This window comes from Nothobranchius furzeri, chromosome 15 (assembly GCF_043380555.1).
Source record: "Nothobranchius furzeri strain GRZ-AD chromosome 15, NfurGRZ-RIMD1, whole genome shotgun sequence".
Lineage (NCBI taxonomy): Eukaryota > Metazoa > Chordata > Actinopteri > Cyprinodontiformes > Nothobranchiidae > Nothobranchius > Nothobranchius furzeri.
In genome coordinates, this window is record NC_091755.1 from 27,787,201 (window position 1) to 27,812,435 (window position 25,235).

A 25,235-nucleotide genomic window follows, 5' to 3' on the forward strand; every position below is an offset into this window, starting at 1 on the left:
ACTGCAAAAACAAATGGTCAGGAAAGACTTTTAATCTTATCTTTAGCCAATTAAGGAAAAAGTTCTTAAAATAAGGTAAATTTGATTAAATATGATGAAACTTTCCTGTTTTGAGTAAAAAAAAAATTCTGCCAACGGGCTACGCAAAAGTTACTTGGCTAAAATTAAAATAACTAGCGAATTAATCTATTTTCTGATTTTTGCAGTGTATAATTAGCTTTGCTGACAAAATGTCTTTATAACATAATGAATATGCATTTGTATTCCTTTCTTACTGTTTTCTATTTTCTTTTTTTGTTTGTTTGATGTTTATTGTTTGAAATAATGAAAATGCTCTTTAGAGTCGGGTCCAAACGGGTTGAGCTGACATAGATTTTCATCCAAATGAACTGTAGCAGAGACTCACATTGATTAGGACATGTCTGATAAAATAATAAAAGTTCTATTGAATGCTGTGTTTCTTTATTGATTTTAACACCACCCTCCTCCATGTAGGTGCAGGCGTTTTACAGAGAAGGTAAACACAACTTGCATCCTGCACCGATGGCAGCAACTGCAGCTCCAATTAGCTACAAACTCACTCAGACGCGTGTCACAAGGCCTCATCTACAATAATCAATACTGACTTTTCAAGGTCAGCCTTTGAGTGACACTATTTAGTGCACTTGTTAAATAATATCGTTCACTGGAGGAGAGGATGCTCAGCGGTGAATGTGATGGCAGTGGTGGTTTTAAAATTAAGCCTGTTTTGACTTTCACGATACGTTGATAGACGATTAATCTGATCTGCAGAATGAGTAAGCGTTGAGGAATTTTAAATATTGCATTTCACTTTTGAAGGCAAATTGAAGGCTGAGTGGAGAAACAGCAGTGATGCTGCAACATGGTGCAACCTAACAGGGTGCTAAGCACCTTAAAAATCAAGCTGCTTCTGGAAACTGACTCATGTGTTGATTCAGGTTTTTTCTTACTTTCAGTCGCGGTCTTTAGAGGGAAAAACATGAAAAACACTAATTTAAATGGTAAATGGTAACTGGCCTGTATTTGATATAGCGCCTTTTAGAGTCCTGGAACCCCTCAAGGCGCTTTACAACACAATCAGTCATTCACCCATTCACACACACATTCACACACTGGTGGGGATGAGCTATGATGTAGCCACAGCTGCCCTGGGGCGCACTGACAGAGGCGAGGCTGCCGAGCACTGGCGCCACCGGTCCCTCCGACCACCATCAGCAGGCAACGTGGGTTAAGTGTCTTGCCCAAGGACACAACAACAGCGACAGACTGAGCAGAGCTCGAACCTGCAACCTTCCGATTACGGGGCGAGCACTTAACTCCTGTGCCACCGTCGCCCCTTTAAAATATCATAACTTACTAAAGAACAAATGTTTAATTTCACTCAGAGCTAGCTATGACTTGAATTACTTTCACATTCATTCTACCATCAGTGCTTCACCAGTAAACCAGTTAGTTAACAATCAACTAGCTCATCTTAGCACACAAGTTAGTTGATGACGTAATGCACCAGTGCCACTACTAAACATTTAAACAATCATTTTATTGCTGATTCCTTTAATTCAAAGACACAAAATGTCATTAATTAATGCTTGTTGAAGAAAAATGATATTGGCAAATTTAATACAACAAAATACTTTAATTAGAGTTTGAAATATTTTTCCTTAGTTGCAAGCTTAAGCGTACTAATGACGCAAAGTGTAATAAGCTAAAATAATCTTCAAAATCTCAGTTTTTATTGACTACAAGCTACTATGTAAATTTGATGTCTCATTTTCCATTTTAATTTTTTTTGTGATTGTGTAAAATCAAGAGACAGGATAAAAATGATGAGGAGGGCTGAAACAGGTTTCAGCTTATTGAGTTTATTTTGATAGATTCTCACAGTTTTAATATGAAATACAGATTCTGTGATGTGTATTTCTATAGAGCCTAATTTAAAAAGTTAATTTCAAATCATGATGTCATGCTCAGAAGACGCGAGACTCACTAGTTCTCACAATTTCTTTTAAGTTGTTGGTTTACTGTGACTCACAGCCACCTTCTATCTGAGATGAAATGAGCCACAGTTTTTAAATGCGTTATTTTTTGTGTCTCTTTCACTTCTAATCTTGATTCAACAAATAGAGAAATGGGAGAAAAGTTTTCTAACATTCAGTTTGCCTGCTCCACTAAAGCAGAAGGCAAAGTATTTGAACCAGCAACCTCTGTCTCTAGACTCTACAGACAATTAGAGTAATTCTGCTGCATCGCAAAATTAAGCTCAGAGGCTGCAGACCAACAAGGGTCCCCGTTTAATAATGCATATTCATGCTTAGAACGAAGAAACCCTGAATCATGCTGACTATACAAGAACTTTGGTTCCATCAGTAACAGAACAGCTCGGTAATCGTTCGCTTGGGGCTTCTAATTCGATTACTGGAATCATTAGAGCAAGGAGTGGCGTCAAAATCAAACAGAATCGAGAAAACAAATCCGTAATTTGTGTTGCAACCAAAAAGAAAATAGACCATTTAATGTATTCAGTGGTTGTTAAAGCTATTGACGTTTCAAGCTTTGCAGATAAATAGGCAATAGATTTTTGTCTGCATACTAATTGAGGCATTAGGAACAAGGTGGAAGCTGATTTGTTTTGCACATATTGAGTCTGCTTCAGAAGGGATGGAGCAACTTAAAACTGACGCACTATTAAAAACTACTTCTGCACTGCTAAAACAGATTTTTACAAAAGTAAAAACCTAATTTTTTTATTTTTTTTCTGCTGCTTGGCTAGAATTGTTAAAGGACACTGATGATCGGTCACTCTGACTTTTTCATGCAGGCTGAATGTGAAAATAGTCTCCTACACTTATCTCCTGCGTTAGCTTCTGATTGAAAATAGGCAGTGAAATGCTAGTATTTGAAAATCCTCACAGATTCACGTCACAGTGTGCTTTAGCATGGACTCCCCGATCTTGACTCGCGACAGGGAAGTCTGTTGTTGTTTTAGCATCCGGGAATCAGTAGCGTTTGTCTCGGCTAGTTTAAGCTAACTGTAAGCATTAGCAACTCCACCACACAGCAGAACACCTCCAGACTTGTATTATTTGTAGAGATAAAACATCCACACTGCAGGTCAATGACAGAGTCGTGCTGCTTTTATCCAATCTGGGGCTAGTCGTCCAAATATCAGGAAATAAGACTCTAAACTCTGCTGTGTTAAGCTCTCCTGTGATGACTTGACTGTGAGACTTGGCCCTGCTGAGCTAGGGGTTTGTGGGCTTTTTAGTACCCTGAGCACTGCCTGCAAGGCATTCATTACTACTAGAGACCACTGCAGATTTATTGATTAAACTAATAATCCACTCCTTTAAAACAAGCAAAATAATGTAAATCTAGATTTATTTTTTTAGTTTTAAGAATTTTAGACAAGCAACTTTTGCTTACCCCATTGGCAGATTCATTTTTTTAAGTAGTGTAATTTTTTTAGACAAAAAGTAGGGCAAAATGTCTAAAAACTATTATTTTTTAAACGTTCTTAGAAATCAGTTTTTGCAGTGTGCGCTGGCAATCAGGGCAGCTCAATGCAACACAGCTTTAATTACCTGTACCCAGTGCCAGGAGCGAGGTTGAAAAGGCGCTTGGCCTGCAGTGATGCTGCATCATCACAGGGGAGGTGAATCAGCAGTGTGTGGATGTCGCATACCTGCAGAGGGGAAGGGGGTAGAACGCAGCTCTCCTCATAAGAGCAACAACAAAGAGAATCCAGCGTCTCTTCTGGCCTCTGATGGAGAGGGATGTTCTGTTCCTGCCGGTGGGAAGTGGCGTGCTTTCAAGAAGAGCAGTGATTTGGAGTGAGCTCACTCTTCTGACTCAAGCAGTCGGTTTATTTGTTGGGATGAGAATAGTCCCCTTTTTGATTGACGGGTTCTCCCAATCTTCTCCATTACTGTCAAAATAAGCCATTTCTAGCTTGCAGGTGGTTGATGAAAGCCTCATTTATTTAGAATGCCCGAAAATCAAACACTGTTATGGTAATTAAAGCTGTGCCGTAATTTATGCAATCAAAACACCCAAACGGGTTCTCACCGAAAGCTGGAAAACTCATAAAATGAGGAAAAACACATCCGGGGCGCATTATTTCATGGATGTAATCTTGTGGAAAAAAGAACACAAATGATTGTTGATATTTTTCTGCTTTAGTTTCATGCTGTGTTTTTGTTTTCCCGTCTGCTTGTTTTGTGCTAATTCCACTGAGCTTTGCCCTGTCTGCCTGCAACTACCTTCCTGAAACACAAATATGGGCTCATCTTGCCTCAGCAGTAGGAAGCAGCTTTCTTCTCCACCAAAGCACTTTATTCTCTCCTTTAGAGTTAGCCAGTGCACTTTTTATCTTCTTTCTTTCTCCAAAATCCTGGTGAGGTGAGGGATTAAGAATGTTTATCAGGGAATGTAGATCAGAAGGATTAGTGGCAAAATCCCATTAAAAGTTTTGGCACTTGTCTCTAATTCTGTTCTGCTATGATCTGCTCACTGCCCCAAACATTTACAGAGGCATGAAGCCAGATCACCCCCACCCAGAATCATCATTATTAGATCAGAAGAGGAGAATTTTCTCATTTCTTTTAGGTGATACGATCCCTTTATCACACATTATTACTACTTGCGCTTGCTCTTCAAGCTCTAAAATCAGGACATTTTAATCGTTTTATCTCTACTTGAGTGTGAAATTACAAAGAAAATTTTTTTCTTTGTGTGAAAAAGCTTAGGTTGAATGAAAACAGACCCTGCTGAAACAACCACAGTGTAAAATATAATTTTCTTCTCATTGGAGTTTCTCTTGTGTTGTCGGGGAGATGAGCTTTTCTCAGTTCTTTATGCACGTCACGTTCCCCGGCTGTTAAATATCAAGACCATACTTCATCCTAATGACCTAACGTGAACGGTATCATCAGTGGTCGGGCTTTAAACTCACCCACCTCACCTCCACTCTCTGGGAATACATAGAATACCTATACAGAAGCCTGAATACAAGTGTGTGATGTACTGTAATCACTAGTGCTTGTTTCTTTGTAAATGACTATTAATGAGCTCTTCCCTGCTAAAACGACAGAGCCGGTGTTCTCATTGCTATTCTCCAGGAGATCAGTATGAAAATCTTTGGTCGAGTAACTGTAGTGATGCTGAAATATGCTGCTTGATCTCTATCGATTCACTTGATCGAACTGGGGATGTGTCAAGGCAGCTTTGGCAAACTTTCTGTCTCATTGCAAGTGAGGAGGATGAGAGATTTTTCCCTCATTCCTAATGAAATAAGGACAGAATATTCCACTTACTACTTCAGAGCGTACATACCTGGCTCTGCAGTCTGGCTCCAGCATGTTTCCGCAACACATTAACACATTCTCACACCCAAAGAGTCAAAATTAGACGCATGTGACCAAGCCTCAATATTTGACGATTCGGGATGCCCCAGCGCGTCAGGAGATGACAATCAGGAACACACTGATGACGCACCGTCCCAGAGCGTCGGTATCCAACGCCGTTGGTGAGACGGACATTAGAACGACTTGTGAACTACTTAACCTTCCCCTCACCCCAATCCTAACCTTAAGGTCACAGTTACTGACCTTAAGGTTAGGATTGGGGTGAGGGGAAGGTTAAATAGTCGAATAATGTCCGTGTGACCGCGGACGTCAAACACTGACGCCAGCGGAGCCACGTGTCCCTGCGTGTCCCTGATCGTCGTCTCCTGACGCGCTGGGGCATCCCGAATCGTCATATATTCAGGCTTGGTCATACCAGTCATATTTAGACACTTTGGGTGTGAGAATGTGTTGGTTTCTCCCATGTTTCATTTAGTGATGAATCACTCCTGTAGACACAAATGAAGGTTGGGAGATGTTTCAGCTGTTAGATTAAGGTGTTAATGAGACGAACGCACAGCGAGGACATTGGTTTTGGTTCTGCAAAAGGACACTAGGGGGTGCTAAAAGGAAGCCAAAACTGCATTGTCTCCCTTTAAATGTGTGGGCTAATGAAAAACAGTTTTTAATGATTATTTCTGATTAATTTTGTGACTCTGAGTTTTTCATGCTGGCTGAACATGAAAATAGTTTCCAACACCTATTTCTTGTATTAGCTTCTGATAGAAAATAGATGGTGAAACACTGTCATTGAAGTTTTCATGGACTCACCCACCTTGACTCGCGACGGGGAAAGCTGTTGTTGGTTTAGCATCTAGGAAACAGCAACACATGTGCAGATGCTAACCATTAGCATCAGCAGCTCCACCACACAGCAAAACTCCACCAGGCTTGTGTTGTTTGTGGAGATAAATCATCAATGTTGCAAGTCAGTGGTAGAGCCGCGTTGCTGTTATGTAATCCCGGGTGGGATGTCTAACTATCAGGAAATAAGACTCCAAATCCTGCTATCTGAAGCTCAGCAGTGGTGTGGCTCACTTCTAGTTCCTGGAAATGGTGTCTGCTTGTTTATCCCAGAGTACAACTTGCAAGGCAATAATTTCTACTAGAATCCTCAGCAAATGCGTTGATTGAGTGTTCTGCACCTTTTAGATGACTTGCTATAACTTGCAGCAGATGTATGGCTGTTATGTTGCATCAAAACTGGATAGTGTTTACAGTATCAACAGACCAGCCTATAGTTGTTCTGAGCATACGCAAACCTTCTGTTGCATGGAGGCAGAATATGGAGGTACTTGGTAGAGCATGCATATCCATGACAATCCATTCAAATTATAATCTTTGATTAAAACCAAGGAGACGGAAACTGGAACATCTAATCTGAATGAAGCACTGATTAAACTGCTTCTGCAGGACTTAAGGTACAGAGATGGTAATTTCATTATTAGAATAAGGTGTTTTGGAGCAAAGAAACATCTAATCCTAACAGATTAAATAACTAATTGTGTAAATTTGGGATATTTTGACAGTTTATACATATCTGTCAATTAATCATAAATAGCAGTGAAAACATTGGCTAAAAATGCAAGAAAAACCCCTAAAATATAATGAAAATAGGCTAATACAAGTCTAAACACTGTGGTTGACTCTTAAATAGTGTTTAAAAAGGGATTGCCTCACTTTAGTAGATACTAAAAAAAGCCTAACCTTGGATGACTGGAGCCATTCAAATATTCAAAGGCTAAAACGCTAACTGTTACACAACCAGCTGATTATATGCCCTCCTTGTTCATCTACAGAAAACGCAACCAGCCGGGTTTATTTCAAACTGTTTCATCATCATCAGCGTTTTCTCACAGAAATATTGTCGTTGAATAGATGTAGAGAGAGCCAGGCTTTGTCATGCAGGGCACTTTCTACCAGCAAAGACATTTTTCTGTATAAAACCTACAAAAGGAAGTCATGTACCACGGACACGGTAACAGGTGGAGTCTACTTAATCCATTCAGCTCGTGTGTGCTCTTCACGTTAACAAGTAAGTGTCAGAGGAAATGCCCTTCTCAATAATGCATGACTAATTTAAAAGAGCGTTGGCCTTTTGGTACTGGCTCACCTTATCAGTCGCCCAGATTCCAGCAGGGAGATTCATCTGGAGCTGATATTTAACCAATCACCTGGTTTTATTTCCCAATTTGATGGGAGTGTCAGTCATTGCCGTGACCTCAAGGAGATCGTTTGACCTAGGGAGTGTGTGTGTGTGCATGTGTGTGGTTTTCTGGTTTCATTGGTGAGCATTTTACTGGCTCTCTGAGGGATCACTGAGGCGAACGGTGGAGGCTCGGAGTTGAGCATCAATAATTCAAGGACAGTTAATTCACCTTGAGACCGGTCTCTCTGGACCTTAACGATAGAGCCTGAGAATTAAGTGTGTCTGCTCTCCGGCTCGCTTTAAGTATTGCCTCATTAAAGATTATGCAGCAGTTACAGCTGAATGCTTTGGTTACAAGGGCTTGTATTGAAGTATAGATCGAAGATGATACCTCAGGGGCTGCATTAGCTTTGGTACCGCATTTCTCTACATGCTACAGCCCTGGGAACTCTGACTGAGTTTACTGGTAACACATTGCTGCAGATGCTGAAAAGGCCCAAATAGTCCTGCACAGGCAGATAGGAAAGGGGGAGAGAACTCTTTACTTCCTAATAGGCCCCTTGGCAGAATCCAGTCTTTAAAGTTCAGTTATTGCATGGCAGTTCTTTAGACTGACTTTGTTAATAATACAAAAGCTCCACTGCTGTAGTCAGAAACGGCCTCTGCTTTAGCCAGATATGATTCAGAGTCAGTGGCAGTCAGATCAGCTGTCACAGCTTGATGAGGATCTGCAGCACATCTGACCTTCTAATGATTGGACTCACACTAAGGCCACAGCACGGCTCACATGTAAAACCCTTCTTTATCCCAAAAGATAGCAAGATTGTCAGCAGCAGGAGTGCAACAGCTATGATTGATAAACGATGCCTTTTGTTCTGTTTGAACTGGAATGAGCTCTTTTAGCTGAAACTGAGCAGTGAATCATCTCAGAGTGGAAGATTAGTGGAAAACAAATGCAATCCTGTAAGAATCACAAAGTGGTGCAGGCAAACTAGAACCAGAGACGTTCTGTGGGTTAGAGTTACGGTTAGAGTTAAGATTCATTTTGCGTTGCACCGATGAAAGTATAGCTTTTATGACGTGGTTAATGAGGTGAAATGATGTTTTACAAGAGTGTTGGATAAACACATAAACAGCAAAAGGCCATCAAAAATAAATAAATAACAGCCACAGACAGGAAGTGGTGCCCCCCAGAAAGTGGGGGCCAGCAAACGTTTTGGAGTATCACACCAAATTGGTCCCTGCGGTAACTCTGTGCATTGCACTGCTCCTACATTCTTTCACATGAAGAAACATCAGGTCTATGCATCGAAAACATTTATTCAAATCTGAAAAACACAGACTTTTTTTTTTCCATGTCCTGCTTGGCTGTGAAGCAAACAGAATTAATGTCTGAATGCTGGTGACAAGCCTTACAGATTTACTCTCAGGTGGAGCATCAACGCGTCTGCTTTTGATGCCACGCCTGATACTTAAAACTTTATTGTTATTGTTTTTGAATTCTTTGTAATTGCAACCAGACACGGAGTCAGAGGTGAAAGAGAAAGGAAAAGACAAAAGGTGGGGAGAGAAGGGGGGGTTCCACGAAAATAAACAATAATGAACATGAGTCTGCTTCTAGACCTGCAGAAAGAGAAAGAAGAGAAAAAAATGGGACACACAACAATACAACAGGAGCAAGCTATCACTGCATCAACTTGAAGAAATATACAATCAGTATTGTTTAACTGAACAATCACACAATAATAAATCACAGTGCATTAAGTGCCAACCACAGCCTTAAGAGATGTGTTGAACGTGCCCAAGCCCATACTTTTGAGAGCACCATGTGAGCACCTGTGTGTGTACACGCGCTTGTTTATGTAAGGTTTCTCTATAAAAGCATCCAGTAGAGAGTGTGAGGGACCACAGAACTGCCCCAAAGATGTGTAGGAGACGGAGGGAGCTCCAAGTCCCAGAGATCCAGGCGCTGCCCCAGAACACAGGAACCCCAAGGAGACTGCAACCAGAAAGGCCCCCGCCCCCCTCGAGAGGCACAGAGGATCTCCCCGGGGGGCCACAACCAGCAGCCGGCAGAGTCCCGGGAGATATCAGCGGCAAGCCCACAGGCCCGCCCGCAGCCTCCCACCCCGTAGTCGGCCGAGCCCAGGACCCAGCGACCCGGGACCCAGGGGTGACCACCCCCGCCGGGGATCCAGCAGAGCCCAGGGACCCAGAACCCACCCGACAGCCACCGGGATTGATCAGGCAGACGCCAAAAATCTTAAACCCCCTGACCCGGGAGCCACGAACATTCAGGCAGACCAAGGCACCGCACTCCACACCAGGTGTGGCAGGGGGAGGGGAGACGAAGATCTATATCATCAAAAGAAGTCCCAGGAGAAGGGATGAGTCAAAGACCCCACCTGGCATATACAGTCATACACTCCCTCCCTCATGCTCACACATGCACATACAACCAAAGACTTGCAAAAATACACGCCGGACACCCACTCATGCTCCCCATGCACACTCTATTCACTCTGGTCCCGGTACTGCTGCACATTGGGTACAATCATTACCAGTTACCAGAGTTTGTCCCTTTTTGCTGGGGTGCTGATGAGCAGGCTCCCCCGCCCAACGCTGAGCACAACAACCCACCACCCCAGACCCCAGCCAGACGGCCAGATCCCCCTCCTAGCCTCCAGTCTCAGGAAGCCAAGCAACAACAGAGGTGTGCTAAGACCCCTAGTCTCCCTCCGTCTGCTCCAATATAGTGTTAGTGTGTGTTGATGAGGTGTATTTCATGGCTGTGGTGAGCGGGCAGTGCGGGCATTGTCTGGCCATGCCAGCTGATGCCACCGCAAACACAGACGTTTTAGAGAAAAGACTATTGTAAATACGGTTTCAGCAAATTTAATCATTTTAGAATTTCAAATTGGTTACAATTTTCTGCCTGAACAAAAATATCCACAAAATCATTTGGATTTGGATATATTTGGATATATTTTTAAATGAGCCGCAGTGACATATTTAAATTCCAAGGTGGCCAACAATTTGCCAGAGGCCTCCCTCGGCTCCCCTTTGGGGGTGCCACTGCAGAAATGGCTTGAACAAAATGCTTCCTGGGGCTAATTTTCTAAAACTATCTAAAGGATCATTGTGGCTACTTAAAAAAATTCTGCAAATAATGAAATATTTTTTTAACAGGGGTATTCCTGGGAAGACATGTGGAACCATCATCTTGTCTGTGGAAGAGCTGGGAAACTGCCGAGTAAGTCCAAAAACTTTTGTTTGCATGATTTCTGACTAAATGTCTCCCACCGCTGACTCATAGGATTTTATTCTAGCACCCAAACAAAGGCTGAACAGGAAAGTATTGAGTTATTATGTTTAACAGTGCTCATGCTCCACCATGAGCAAAGTGGGAGGTTTGATGCCCTTGTCGGTGAGATGTATCATATCATAAACATCTCCATTAAACAAGCCGTGTTACCAAGCAAATGTGTTTGGAAACTGTGTACATCGTGAATGAGCTATGAGTGTGAATGGCTGTTTAATGGGCCCACCTTTGTTCTAGTCACTAAATCAGACATTTGCTCTTGTGTGGTGTGTTAATCCACGAGTCTGCATTAATAACCTGTGTCCACTAATGCTCATTGGCTTTACCTCCACTCTGCTAAATGAAGATAGTAAATAAACACATTATAGTGCTGCCAGCAGAGCAAGCAGCAAGACTTATTGGCCTGATCAATTGGCCTCCCTCTGAATTTGCACAGGGAACCGGTGAGCGTTCGTGTTCTGTAGCGCTTAAAAAGTCGTCTTTGCTCCGTATTAGTTTGACAGCCTGGCCTGACTGTTTTGTGTGTTTAAAGTAAATGTTCTGCTGTTAGAGTGAGGCAGATCAGCCATGCTGATAATGAACCTGCCAGGATAACCATCAGTGATTCTGCCCTGCTGGTCCGAAGTATCAGCGCTCATATTCATCGGGGCGCCTCTGCAAGTAGTCAGGTGCATCGCATCCGACATGATAGGCAACATCGATGCAAAGCACCACTTCAAGAAGCGATTTAGTAATATAAATGCAAATGATCATTACTGTCACAAATGACTGTTTCCAAGCTTCTGGTCATTTAGAGTTAGAAAAAGTCACTTCAGACTTGCTGTGTTTGAACAGGATTTAACCCTGAACGGAAACACCTCAGGCCTCAGAAAACATGGTAGGAATAAAAATAAAATAAACAGATGATAGCAGCCGGCAGCGTCCCGCTTCTGTAAATGTTCAAGTTTAGAGATGCTACAATCCATCTGGATGCTGTTTATTCTGCAATCCACCTGTGTGACCAATAAATAAAGGCAGCTCAGGTGCTTTGCCTGAGGTAAACACCAGCAGAGAGGGAGTCTACGGGGGACGTGTGCAGGATTGTCTCTCACCTTCTTGGTAGATTTGCCAGATATCATTAGATAGAGCAACAGCCTCTGCATGGATCAAAAGCTTCCTCTTGGCTGTCGTTACCTCTGGCACATACGAGTGCTGAGCAGAGGTTGGCTTATTTTCAGATCTTACTTTGGGTTTAACTGTCGCTGGAGCTGATTACAATTAAACTAAACTACTTCAACATGGTGCATAGTACACACAAGTAAGTCCAGAATCACATATTTATGTTCCCATGAGTTCTATTTTCATTTATTCTTTATTTCGACCTTAGTTTTTTGGTCTGATTGAGACAAACTCATGAGAAAACTGATTTTACTGAATAATTCTTACAATTTACTTGATCTTCAAGACATTCCAGTAAAAATATTTTTGAGAATGGAACAGAATTCAGATTATAAAAACGTAGCTTTATGACATTTATTTTCTATTGCAGTGATAAAACCCAAGTCACACACTGATGGGAATCCTCTGCCTCAGCCTCACTGTCATCACAGACAAACACCCGGATGAATGGAGCCATGCATAAAGCCCACAAAGGAGCTGTTTTAACGTCCGTATAATCCTTTGACGTATGATTCACTTGGGGATTCACTGCAGCGTGCAATCCCCAAGATGTCAAAGGGGCTTATGTAACATGAATGCAGGTATTTTCTGACTTGCTTTGTGGCTCTTTGAAAGACTCGACCCACTTTGTGAAAGTGACAGTGTGCCTTGCTCTGCCTTTTAACCCCATGCCGCGGTATCTTGATAAGGCAGGGACAGGATGCAGACTGCACTCAGCATTCCCCTGCTGCTACTGAACCTCAGTGGCTGAAGCAAATGTTCTTCCTTTTCCACACTTAATGAGGGAATGCTGCACGGCACCAGAGTGGGCATGTGTTTTCTGGGTCTAATGAGGGCTTAAAGCATGATAGTGTAATTGCAAGAGACTGCGTCAGGGTTGTGTAGGGCGGCTTTCAGGATGGCTCCAAAGGGCTTTGATGACTGACACAAGCAAATTCTTTTAACACGTTGCGTTATTTGTTTAAATCGACCAAGTGGGAGTTTGGAAAATTAGATCTTGTAAAAAGCCACCAAGGGAGAGCTTGACACACCTCGGGTGCAAAATGAAAACTGGATTGCTCTGCAATGTGGTTAATCTATGCCCATTTGAAAAAAAAGTACAATTCTTCATCAGCTCACTCCTTACTGTTATTGCAAAATGGCTGAAAACACAGGTGATGATGGAAAATGACTGTTTTAATGAGTTCCTTCTGTAGTTTTAGAGAGTTAATTTCAACAAAATTAAACAAAAAAAAAAAAAAAAAGAAAAAACAAAGAAAAGTGCTCTAATTTCCTGAAGTGCGTTAAACTACCGGCATCCATTTGTTTCTCTGCAGTTCCCTTAAAAAAGGCAGGTTGCTGCTGTGTCTGTAGAGTTGTGGTGGGTTTTAGTGAGAGGTAGGTCACCGGCGGGGCGCACGCCACACTGATGTGGGTCAAAACAATCAATACAGGCCGTGGTTGGCTCATTGCTGATTCAGATCAAACAGTAGCTCTTCAAAACCGACAAGCCCAGGAGCTGGCAGGGTAAAAAAAATCTTTAGTTATTTTCTTTTAGCCTTCTTCAACATTTTCTTGCATTTCACTTGAATATGTAGCATTTTTCAGACTAAAGATGGTTTTTAATAAAGCCAGCATTTGATGAGGAAGTACGCTGACCCTGGCTGCATTCACCTGCCTCATTATTATGGGATGCAGACAAACACTTTGACCATAGGGACACTATTTGGATTCAAGAGCATTAAAGGGCTCAGACGTTGTCCTTGATACACCAGGACATTGTAACAGCGGCTAAATGAGTACGTTTATAATAACACCAGCATTTCTAATTCAGCAAAAGTCTCTTGTTCACAGACAAACACCAACCCGCTCACTACAGGGTCCAGAAGCCATTTCTCCACCTCACATTGTAGCTATTGTTATTTTCAGCACAAATGCCATACTTTCAAAGCCAGAATGGTAATGAATGCATTTGAATCTGGTATCCAGTGTTTGATGGTGCAGCTCTTGAGATTCAGTCAGCTCTTTCCTATTATTTGGCACTTCAGAGCTTTAATATCTTGGCAAACAGCGTGTATAAATAAACCACAGGAGGAACATAGAAGCAGGATCATGGGTTATGTCCTTTACTTTCATTTTTACTTTCTCCGACTCTGGTTTTTCCCTTCATAGGATTATGCTACCATGCAGTTCTGCGCCAACAAACTGGATAAAAAGGACTTCTTTGGAAAGTCGGACCCCTTCATGGTGTTTTATAGAAGTAACGAGAATGGCACGTGAGTTTGTCTATCCATTTCGTACAATAGCCAGATTTATGTGCACGAAGATCTGTGATGAAGGGAACCCCGTACAACTCAGCTGCATGCAGTTATAATCACACATACAGGGCCACAAGGCAAAGACAGAATGGTTTATTTTCCACTTGGTTTTGAAGATGAAGGATGTTTTTAGGATTTTAAATCCCTGTTGATCTTCCGCTCCAGGTTCACCATCTGTCACAAGACGGAGGTGGTGAAGAACACTTTGAACCCTGTGTGGGAACCCTTTTCCATTCCTGTCAGAGCACTCTGCAACGGAGACTACGAGAGGTAAGGGTCAGCGATCCTGTGCCGCTGAGGTGAATCATTTTTCCAAAGTCACCCTGGGTTTAATTTGGAGTCTGGAGGGAAAGAGGATGATGTTTGGACATCTCATTACAATTTCCTAAATACATCAAATGAAAAAAAATCATTAGATCACACCCATTTGTTTTCTACAGGAAGTGTATGTATTAAAACTCCTGCCCCATGTTTCTGGTATACCACATCTAATTGTTTGGGTGAATCCATTTCAAACAGAAAACTAAATGGGACACCCAGTGGGATTACTGGTCAAACTCAATTTGGTGCAAAAGTCAATTTATTTCAGTTAATCAACTTGAAAGGTGCAACTAATATATGAGATAGAGTCATTACATGCAAAACCAGATGTTTCAAGCCTTCATTTGTTTTAAATGTTGTGTTTACTTCTTACAGCTGATGAAAACCTCAAATTTAAAATCTTATCTAGAGTAATGCAAAAGGGTCCAACATTCTAGACTCAAAGCGTCACACTTTTACCCGCTAATGAATCCAAAACAAATGCAAAGGGTTCCTGAGCCTGTAGATGGTCTCCCAGTCTAAGCTGGATTACTGATCTTCGTTTAAATTGGCTGTTGCAATTGTTTTCTATGCAGACTTTCATTCCTGTTCTGCCAAAATGTTTAGAGATGATGGGAGAATCAGACTGGAGCACAGACCCATCTCCAGCCCATTCCAAAGGTTCTCAGCTGGTTGGACTCTGGGGGCTGATCCATGTGTGAAAACGATTTCTCATGCTCCCTGAATCACTCTTCTTTCTTTGATCCCGATGACATTCTTATCTTGGAACACAAACACACACAAAAAAGTGCGATTTTCCAATTAGAATCAAAGTCAGCCAGAACATCTTGGGTTGATTGTGTTCCTATATTTGGAGCTATTGCTCTCGTATTACCTGTGCTTTTTCTGACCACATGCTGCCATCCCCAGCTGTTTGTTGAGTTGCCCACAAACAGTAAGACCCTCTCAGAGTGCTTCTGATTGGCAGTGACATCTACTATCTCATCTGCTCCTTTTCTGAGAGAAAAGGGCTTCGGAAGAAACCCGAGGAGCAAGGAGAGCTTTGGCAGGAAAATAAGAAATAAGAGGATAAATAGAGATTGTGAGAGGGGGAGAGTGGTGGGTGGTAGGGGAGGGGGTGGCAGTACTCGTCGTTCGATAGATGTTGACAGTTGGCTGGAATAAACCGATGAGCCCTCCTGCGTGTAGCCGCGCGCACGCGTGTGCATGTGTGTGTGTGTGTGTGTGTGTGTGAGTGTGTGTGTTTGTGTGTGTGTGTGTGTGTGTGTGTGTGTGTGTGTGTGTGCCGGTATTCATGAAAGTGGAGGAAAACATGTTAAACCTGTGCCCTCTGCACCATGCCAGGTGTCAGTGGAGGGTCCTGCCTTCCATCCTGATCCCGCTTACCTGCCCAGAAAGGCTAATTGGGTCAGACAGATGGAGCAGAAGCATGAAAGATGCCTGATTCCCTTTGAGGATATATATTGCAGGAGAGAAATTCACAGCCATTTAAGGGTTATCCGCGTTTCTAGTGAAATATTGATAGTGAGCTCTGTTGTGTATTTCGCTGTTTGGTTTCAGATCGAAGCCACAGCAATTTAAAACTCCACTTAAAGGGACACTGTGCAACTTTTTCATATTTTGAAATGCTTTTCTTGAGCCAGTATGTTCTAAAAAGACATTTTACAGGGTTAATGATGTGCCACCCATCTCCCTGTGGACAGAATATTCCACTTGCAACTTCAGAGTATACGTACCTGGCACTGCAGCCTGCTTCTAGCACATTTCCTGCATGTTTTAGATCACTAACACAGCAGATTTGTCTAATTTAGTGATGAATCCCTCCTGTAGACATAGGAAGTCTGGGGAAACATTTCAGATGGTAGATTATGGTGTTAAAAAGACAAACGCACAGTGAGGAGATGATTTTAATCCTCGTGTTTTAGTTGTATTTAAAATTTGCACACAGTGGCATAACAAGTGCACTAAAAGGGCTGATATTAATCAGTTTTTATTTAATACTCATGCTGGTTTTTCTACAAAACAAATAATGATGATTAAAGTGGAGCAGAAGGAAAAATTATGTTTTTCTACAATCACTGCTTTTGTGTGAGAACTAAATCCTCATTAATGAGTTACATTTCTCTTGTTTCCACTTCAGCGAAAGGCTAATCCGAACACTGAAACTAAACCGAAGGGAAGTTTTGCAGCTGGAATTGATATTTCATTTTTTAAAGGACCTCATTAGTGAAATAAAACAAAGAAAAATTATTTATTTTGTGGATTTTCACATTTAAATGGTTTGTAATCAGCGCAGCTTATCTCCTGCATGACCTGCTCAAACAGGTTTGGCTGAAGGTATGTTTTCCATCCCATAATAACAAAAAAAGAGAGGCACTTTCTTCCTTCTGAACCAGTTCTCTAAGGCTAACTTGTTTGTTGTTTTCACAACCTATTTTAGAGGTTTTTAAATTATGCATTTTCCCAAAAGGTTTCTATTCTGTCTTTGGCAGTTGCAGGAAAAAAAATGTACCCCAACGTTTTGGTAACTATGTCAGCGTCTCTCCGCTGTGACTGATGCATGCTTAGTAACAAGCAAGTCGTTAAGATTTTGGTGCTGCTGTATCAAGATGCTCTACACATTTCTCAAGTTTTTGTTCTTTTCCATGAAGAAATAATCAAAAGTTATTGCTTTTTGCTGTTGCATCCATTTAACCTGTCTCTGAATGCTAACACGATTGGCGTGCAGCAGATGGAATGAGATGGGATGAACTGAATTAATCTTTCATTCACTAATAAACTCAAACGTCATGTTAGTAATTTAAAAATAAGTTTCCTTCTTAGATACTTAATAATTAATGTTGCACACATGTGCTGATATAAAACGTTTTCTTCTGTTCTGATGTTTTTCTCACAGAACAATCAAAGTGGAAGTGTATGACTGGGACAGAGATGGAAGGTAATAATAATTACAAATGCAGATTGTTTATGAGCTAATTAAAAAGTCATTTACTTCAGATGTTCTAACAAACTCGCGGCTGACTGATGGTTTTTGACAACAAAACTCATTTGAAGCTTTTCTGTAGTTTCTCCTGTTGCATATTAAATCTACTTGTTTATGTTTACTTCATCTGAATACACTGACACACTTTCTGTGCCCCCCAAAAGCCACGATTTCATCGGTGAATTCACTACAACCTACAAAGAGCTGTGCAGAGGCCAGAACCAGCTAAATGTATATGAGGTGAGCGCTGTTGTCCCACAACAGAGGACTTTTTATGTTAATCTCTGAAAGTTTTTCACTCATTTCTGTGTCTTTTGCATCAAACAACCTAAAAGCAGAATTCAGGTCACAACGAAAACCCGACCTATTTCTACCGAGCTCTGAAGAAGCGACTCCTTCCGCATTCGCTCTCTTTGTCACAGCAAGTGATGCATGCCGTTACTGGGGAAGCCTTTGTGCTATCACCAGATGAACAGTGGCTGCCATTATTCTTCCAACCGGAGCTTAATCTCTGCAAGCCCGCTCCGGAAATACACTTCAGTCTAAGAACAAATCAGCATGACTTTTGCTCGGCAAGGTCTTGTTTAATGACGGTAAAATCTTTAGGTCCTGCTCTTTGGAGCTCGATGGTGAGTGCGTGAGATTAACTGCACGCATCCTCTTTCTGTCCTCACCTCAGTCGTCGTTAAGAGTCTGAGAGGTTAAGTGTTGTCTGTGGTGAGGATACAAATGGAACAGAAACAGCTCTAATTCAAGTGTATCCGGAAGACAAGCTTCTTTATTGCTGTTTCCAGCTCATTACAACTATTTCTGATTCACATTAGCCTTTCAGTCAGTCATGGGGGTGGCTGAAGCAAGGAAACGAGTCTAAAAAGAGAAGAAGGTGAAAGGATGATGAATTAGGTGAGGCAAAGTGAAGGCACAGTTGTTTTTGCACAGCTGACAACAACTTTACTGCAGTTTAAATCTTTCTACGTTTGTCATCAGTTCAACTCTAACCCTTACAGCATGATCAAGAAAAACCACATAAAGCTTTCCCTGAGCACGTAACTCCACGCCGACGTGTACAAACCTTATGAACACTAGCTGCATCAGCTGGGACAACAGTAGGGCATGGGAGGCTGCTGTTATGGCGTGCAATGCTTTTGTGACTTAACGTGAACTCGAACAGTGACTGAGTGACAACCGCAGCGCTTGAAGGCATCGTCTTTGTTGGAAAAGATAGAGTATCATTAGAAACGCAAGAAGAAGAAGAAAGGGAGCGAGTAGGTTTCTGTCCTTTTATGATACAGTCCAGTTTCCTCCAGGCTGACGCTTTATGTGTGCTCAGACACGTAGAGTGAGCAGCAGAAATGGCTGACCTTACTTACTGTCGTATTCTTGTTTTTGGCTCCAAGCTTCAAATGTTTTTCTCCTCCAAAAAGAAAAGAAAATGCTGTAATTGAGCTTGCGGCGCCCATCACCTGTTTATGAGCCTTTTGGCTCTGCCCACATGGGTCTGCACACAGTTTAATTTATTCTGAAAGTGGTTTCATTTATTATCGAGTGGAAATATAGGACAAATGTTCCGTCGTCCCCACGGACGGATGGCGGCGTGCATGTAGGATACAGAGTAGGTGGTTTGAAAATCCTCCTGAATAATCCGAGTCCTGCTGCAAGGCATGATCAATGGTATCTCATTCTCACTTCGATTCCTTCCCTTTGCTCCATTACCCTTCCAAACACGAAACAGGAGGACAAAGATGTTTTTATTACTCGCCCAGGAGTGGAAAGATAGAATTTTGCTGTAGGCTTATTGTCATTATCCATTGGTTCTATACCTTCTTTACCAGGTGGTGAATGCCAAGAAGAAGCAAAAGAAAAAGAGATACATCAACTCTGGCACAGTGAGTCTGAGATCTAAGATAAATCCTCCTCTTTGCTTTTGTTTCATCTATGTAGGTTCCACTTCCAGTCTTCCCAAACATCGAGCCTAAAAGTGTAAAAACGCATTAATTTAGTCTTTTTAATGAAGTTGTGATTGGATATTTATTAGCGAGCCACAGTTTTCTTTTCTCTAGCTCGAGCTAAATGCCACGGTCCTGTAATAAAATCTTTGATTAGTTATCCATCATTCTGATCATCCCTCGGGTGATTGTAATACTAATATGCAGCAGGAGCGCTCTGTGTGGATAAGTCATTTAGTGGGTGGTTAGCTCTGAGGTCAGCAGTAATGCGTAGATTGGAACATTTAATTGTGTTTAATAAGCCGGCTTGAGTTAATCTGTTCTGATTGTTATTTTTTCTTCTTCCAGGTGTCCTTACTGTCGTTCATTGTAGAGTCTGAACACACCTTCCTTGATTACATCAAAGGAGGGTGAGTGTGTTTTCTTATGTTTTGTTTTGGGATTCTGCTGGAGTTCATTCTGAGATGCTGAGGGAATAACATTAAAGGTGGTTTGGTTTGTGTGACAAGTAGCAAGATAAATGTGTTGGCAGAAAACCAAAGATGGATCTGAAAGAGCTAATCTGTGGAGAGTCTACCATCCATCCTCATGTTTTTAGTTTGCACACACTTCAGGCTGTTATGAAGAGTAATCAGATGAATTCCTTCACTCCTAATCTTCTCTATCCTGCAAGCACCAGAACAATGTCCTAAAGGTGATCCAGCTGAGGGATCAGAGCGCCTCCAGAGCAGCTTTTAAAGTGGGGGTACACTTGTTACTTCAATATGTATAAGGTAGTGATATGTTTATGTTTGTTAAACATGGTTTGGATGGTGGTTAGTGCCATCACAGCTGGCCAGACCTTAGAAAATAGATATGGGCAGGAAACCATGCTTGGGACATTTTTAATGATACTGATTCAATCCAGTTTATTTATACAACACCAAATCACAACAAGTTGTGTCAAAGTACTTCACAAAGTAAACATTCCAATTGAGTTCAGTTCATTATGTCATCATGTTAGTTAAAAGTTTCCTATATAAGGAGCCCAGCAGATTGCATTAAGTCAGTGCCTTTAAAGTAATCCTCATAGTAAGAAAGCATGTAGCGACAGTGGAGAAGAAAACTCCCTTTTAGCAGGAAGAAACCTCCAACAGATCCTGGCCCAGTATAAGCAGCCGTTTACATGAGCGCGCGCGTGCGCACACACACACACACACACACTCACACACACACACACACACACACACACACACACACACACACACACACACACACACACACACACACACACACACACACACACACACACACACACACACACACACACACACACACAATATATACCGCTCTATGGGTGCATACTTTGCAATTTCTTAGTAGATATTCTTTAGATTAGATTTTTCTCTCCAGTTCTTCACTAAATTTCATAAAATGGTGGAAGGTGCACAACCTACAAAACAATCCACAATACCCTTTGTTGGGTGGACTGCTTCATTTGACAAAAAAAGGTTATTTAAAAGCAACACGCAGGTGCATTGACAAAGAAATGTCACCCTTTTGAAGTTACTCCAAACATAAACATGGTATCAGAGTACCTTCTGGTTGTAGAAATGAATTTTTAACATGGGGAACAATATGAGGCGCTCTAAACTAATGTGATGGAACATTGCTGAGTATTTTAAATGAAACAAACAAGCAGAGAGGGGAATCTGTAGACAATGCAACAGATCTGAAGGCATTACTTCAGCTCCTTTGAACAATCCTGGTTCCAATCTGCTGCTCAAACAGCTGTTCACGTTTTCTCCAGTTTTATTGACTGTTATTGAGTTTTTCACATACGTTAAAGGCCCATTAGTTGTCACACACACAGGTGTGTGTGCGAAATTTGTTCTCCGCATTTGACCCATCCCCTGGGGGAGCGGTGAGCTGCAGATACAGCTGCGCTCGGGAACTATTTGGTGGTTTAACCCCCCAATCCAACCCCTTAATGCTGAGTGTCAAGCAGGGAGGCATTGGGTCCCATGTTTTCATGTCTTTGGTATGACCCGACCAGGAATCGAACCCTGATCTCCCAGTCTCAGGGCGGACACTCTACCACTAGGCCACTGAGAAAGGTTGTGTAGCGTTATGGATATGCTATTTTCTGCCCTTAACAGCTGCCCTTTGACACAGTGACAGTGTGCATAAATTGCCAAGGTCGTGTGCTTGCTTCTGATGTTTACATTCCAGCAAAGAAGACAGAAGAAGGACAAAGAACGCTTTTCATTAGTTAATCAAAGAACTTTATTTTTAATAAAGCTAATCAAAACAAATGTTGGTCAATAATAATCAGGTGACCGATCTGTGAAATCACAATGTATGATTTATGTGTTTAATGAATCACAGGACTAACTGAGCTAGACATCCTGACACATAAGGTAAACACATGACACATTGCTCCCTCATCCAATCAGAACTTCCTTTCTGTTGCTGGCAGAGTTCTGAGGTGTTTACTTAATCTGTCCACTCTGATTTGCTAAGAATTATAAACAACTGGGTTTAATAAAACAGAACAACACCATTTTAAGTCAGTTCCAACAAAGTATTCAACGTAGTTCAACTTGGTTCGACGCAGTTCCAACCAAGGACTCGACCAGCTCTCAAATCCATCATCGCTAAGTGAAGTGCAGACTGGCCAGCTGTATTTTTACTTTTAAGCTGAGAACTGTAAAGCTGGAAAATTCTGCTGTTTTATCAACAAGACGACGGTTCCTCCAGAATAAAAGCTGAGCTCGCTACTTGACGCGGACATCTGCCGTTACTACCGGGAGTCTATCCGTAGACTGGTTTGTCGTGCAGCAGAAGCTGTGCTATCAGTTCCAGCACCGAAGGAGGGTCCGAGTCGACCTGGCATTCCTGATCTAACCACGGGAGTCTCCGAAACGGTACGTAGATCCGGCACAGATGGCGTCTCATGTCCGTGCTCCTGAAGTCCTCGTGGTTAGTTAGTCAAAACAACATCTTACACCCAGACTCGCCTGCATCAGCTGGAGATTCTGAACCGACACACACACACACCAACACTTCAGCATCCAAATCCATATGCATCCATCATAGAGAGTTAGTCCTGGTGATTGTTTCGAATAATAATTATAAAATTAAATATTGTTAAACGTCCCATCTCTTTCTTTTCTTGTCTCTAAGTCAATACAAAGTGTTTGAATAAAACTCCCTGAAGTAAAAACAACCTCTTCTGATTATAAGGGCCCAGTCCATAGATTAATCTCTGGACGTAATAAAAGTGTAAGAATATACCAACTATATTCCGCTACAGTTAATACGTGTGAAGTATGGTCCACAGTCAAGACCACAGAACAAATTAATATGAATGATTATGATAAAATATAAAGAAGATCTGAGAGCTGAATTAAGGGCAGACAACCTGTCGCGTATGGAAATGTTTCTGGGTGGATCTGCAACTGCCCTGGTTTCAGTGTCCTGCTGCTGATGGCTGACTGTCCCAGATCTGTCCTCAGTAGCTAACACAAATCGACGTGCATACTGTAGTTGCACATACAGTAACTTAACTCACTCACATCTTCATACTATTTCTGTTCATGTGAGTCTAATTCTGTTTGTCCATGAGCAGTAAAGCAGAGGAAGAAACTAACTGGAAATATGGAGATAAAAGTTGACTTTGCTGCTTTACCTACTGATTTAAGTTTGTGAAGATTTTACTTTTTCTTGTTAGCTTCTGTTAATGATGCCTTTTATTCACAGAAGCTTCATTAGCACATAATTAAGCCCATAGTAACCTACATGAAAGCTGTGGTTCTGGGGCATCCCTCAACAACATTTTCTTTAATTGCTTCAGTTAGTTTTTGGCAGGAATTCTAATAGATTTCATCTAAACACATTCAACATTATAAATCTTTCATCACTTCTAACAGCTATAAAATGTGTTCTTCCTGGTTATTTGTTAACCGTGACTTACTTAGACTTTTTTTTCTTAAGTTATAATAGTCCTATTGTCGATACAAAACATGTTTATGAGGTTTTTTGTATAAAGTTCCTCTCACAAAAAAGAATTTCAGCAGTTTAATTCTTAACATTGACAGTACCTTTCAGAATGAGCCATTTTAGGGCTCTGTTACTTCAAGAAAACAAGCTGGCTCTGGCCACGCCCACCCACCCATCCCTGGCTCATGCTGCTATAGGCTGAGAAGCTCCAAAATCTGCATCAGCAGCTCTCCCTTACACATGAGAGGTGGTTACATGCTAATCTTCCTTTTTTGTGATGTTATAATCGGATAATTCCTGAAATCAAACACTGACAGAAGATGGCTTGATGTTTATTTTTCCATATTTGGAGTGTATATAGAGGCAGTAGAGACCCTAATGGCAGCATAAAGGGATCCAAAATGTAACTTTTGCATAAAATCTCCCCTTTAATATTTAGCCAGACAAATGATTATCTGGCAATTGTTAAAAAACAACTTTTGTCTAGCACTACGTTACAGTTCACATCTTATGATATTTGGATTGAAAGAACAGCAAGGATGAAGAAGAAAGAAGAAGAATATATCATTTCGATAGCGCCTCTCAAGATAAAAATCACGAGGCGCTTCACAAAAACAAATAATGTAAAAATATAAAAAATCATTTAGGAAATGGTTAACAATATATTTAAAATGAGCAAAAACAGACAATTGTGATTAAAAAAATGTAAAGAAAGAGAGAGTGAATAGGAAAGAGGGAAATCAGTGGATCCTGAGGAAGGTGGAATAGGTGGGGAGAGCAGAATAGAGAGAGTGGTGAAGAAGGTCATCCAAAAACCACTTTGAAAGAGTGAGTCTTCAGCTGCTTTTTAAAGGAGTCCACAGAGTCCACTGATCTCATGCTCAGGGGGAGAGAGTTCCAGAGTCTGCGGGCCACAGCAGCAAATGATCTGTCACCAGAAGGTGTGGAGAACAGTCTCAAGTTCAGGGTGGGACAGAATGGGACTCAGTTTAGCAATGTTCCTGAGATGGAAGAAGAAAGAGCGAACAAGAGAACTGACATGAGAATCCAGGGTGAGAGCTGGGTAAAAGGTCATGCCAAGATTCCTGACAGAAGGTTTGGTGTGAGAAGCAAGCTGACCAAGAGAGTCTCTCACTTTGGGAACCAGCTTGTCTGGGGCACAGATGAGGATCTCAGTCTTATCTTCATTCATCTTCTGAAAAGCACTTTTAAACAAAGATGAGGGTAAGATGTCGAGGGGGCATGCAGAGGTCTTCATGGAGTTAACTAGTTTGGTTAACTCAGGCAAAGAAACAGGAGCAAAGCTATCTAGGACGATGGGCCTTGTTGGAGTTGGGAGAGGAGGCGATAAGGCTGAAGGAGAGATGCTAGATTTAACCTTATTGGCTTTGTCCACAAAGAAAGACAGAAAGTTCTCACAGTCTGCAACAGAGTGGATGGAGGCTGTAGGAGAGGCAGGAGAGACGATGCTGCTGATGGTGTTAAACAGCACCTAGGGGTTCTCTTTGCTCTGGGACACCAGGTTGGAAAAATAGGAAACCCTAGCATCTCTGACTGCAGAGTTAAAGGATGTCAGAAGATCCTTTAGGTGCAGCAGATGGACGTGGAAATGTGTTTTCTTCCACACGCGCTCAATTTTTCTGCATTGGCGCTTC

At 41.7% G+C, this 25,235-nt stretch overlaps 1 protein-coding gene across 2 annotated transcripts in view; it reads left to right on the forward strand.

The window, feature by feature from the left end:
* Nucleotides 1–25,235, forward strand: part of cpne5a (copine Va) — a 100,212-nt gene that overhangs the window by 37,455 nt on the left and 37,522 nt on the right. For both annotated transcript variants that reach the window (XM_015967756.3, XM_015967754.3), the window contains 7 exons: nucleotides 10,762–10,825; nucleotides 14,204–14,307; nucleotides 14,515–14,619; nucleotides 17,567–17,608; nucleotides 17,818–17,893; nucleotides 19,486–19,539; nucleotides 19,948–20,009. In XM_015967756.3, the coding sequence (XP_015823242.1) occupies nucleotides 10,762–10,825; nucleotides 14,204–14,307; nucleotides 14,515–14,619; nucleotides 17,567–17,608; nucleotides 17,818–17,893; nucleotides 19,486–19,539; nucleotides 19,948–20,009 (507 nt within the window). The remainder of the gene's footprint in view (nucleotides 1–10,761; nucleotides 10,826–14,203; nucleotides 14,308–14,514; nucleotides 14,620–17,566; nucleotides 17,609–17,817; nucleotides 17,894–19,485; nucleotides 19,540–19,947; nucleotides 20,010–25,235) is intronic.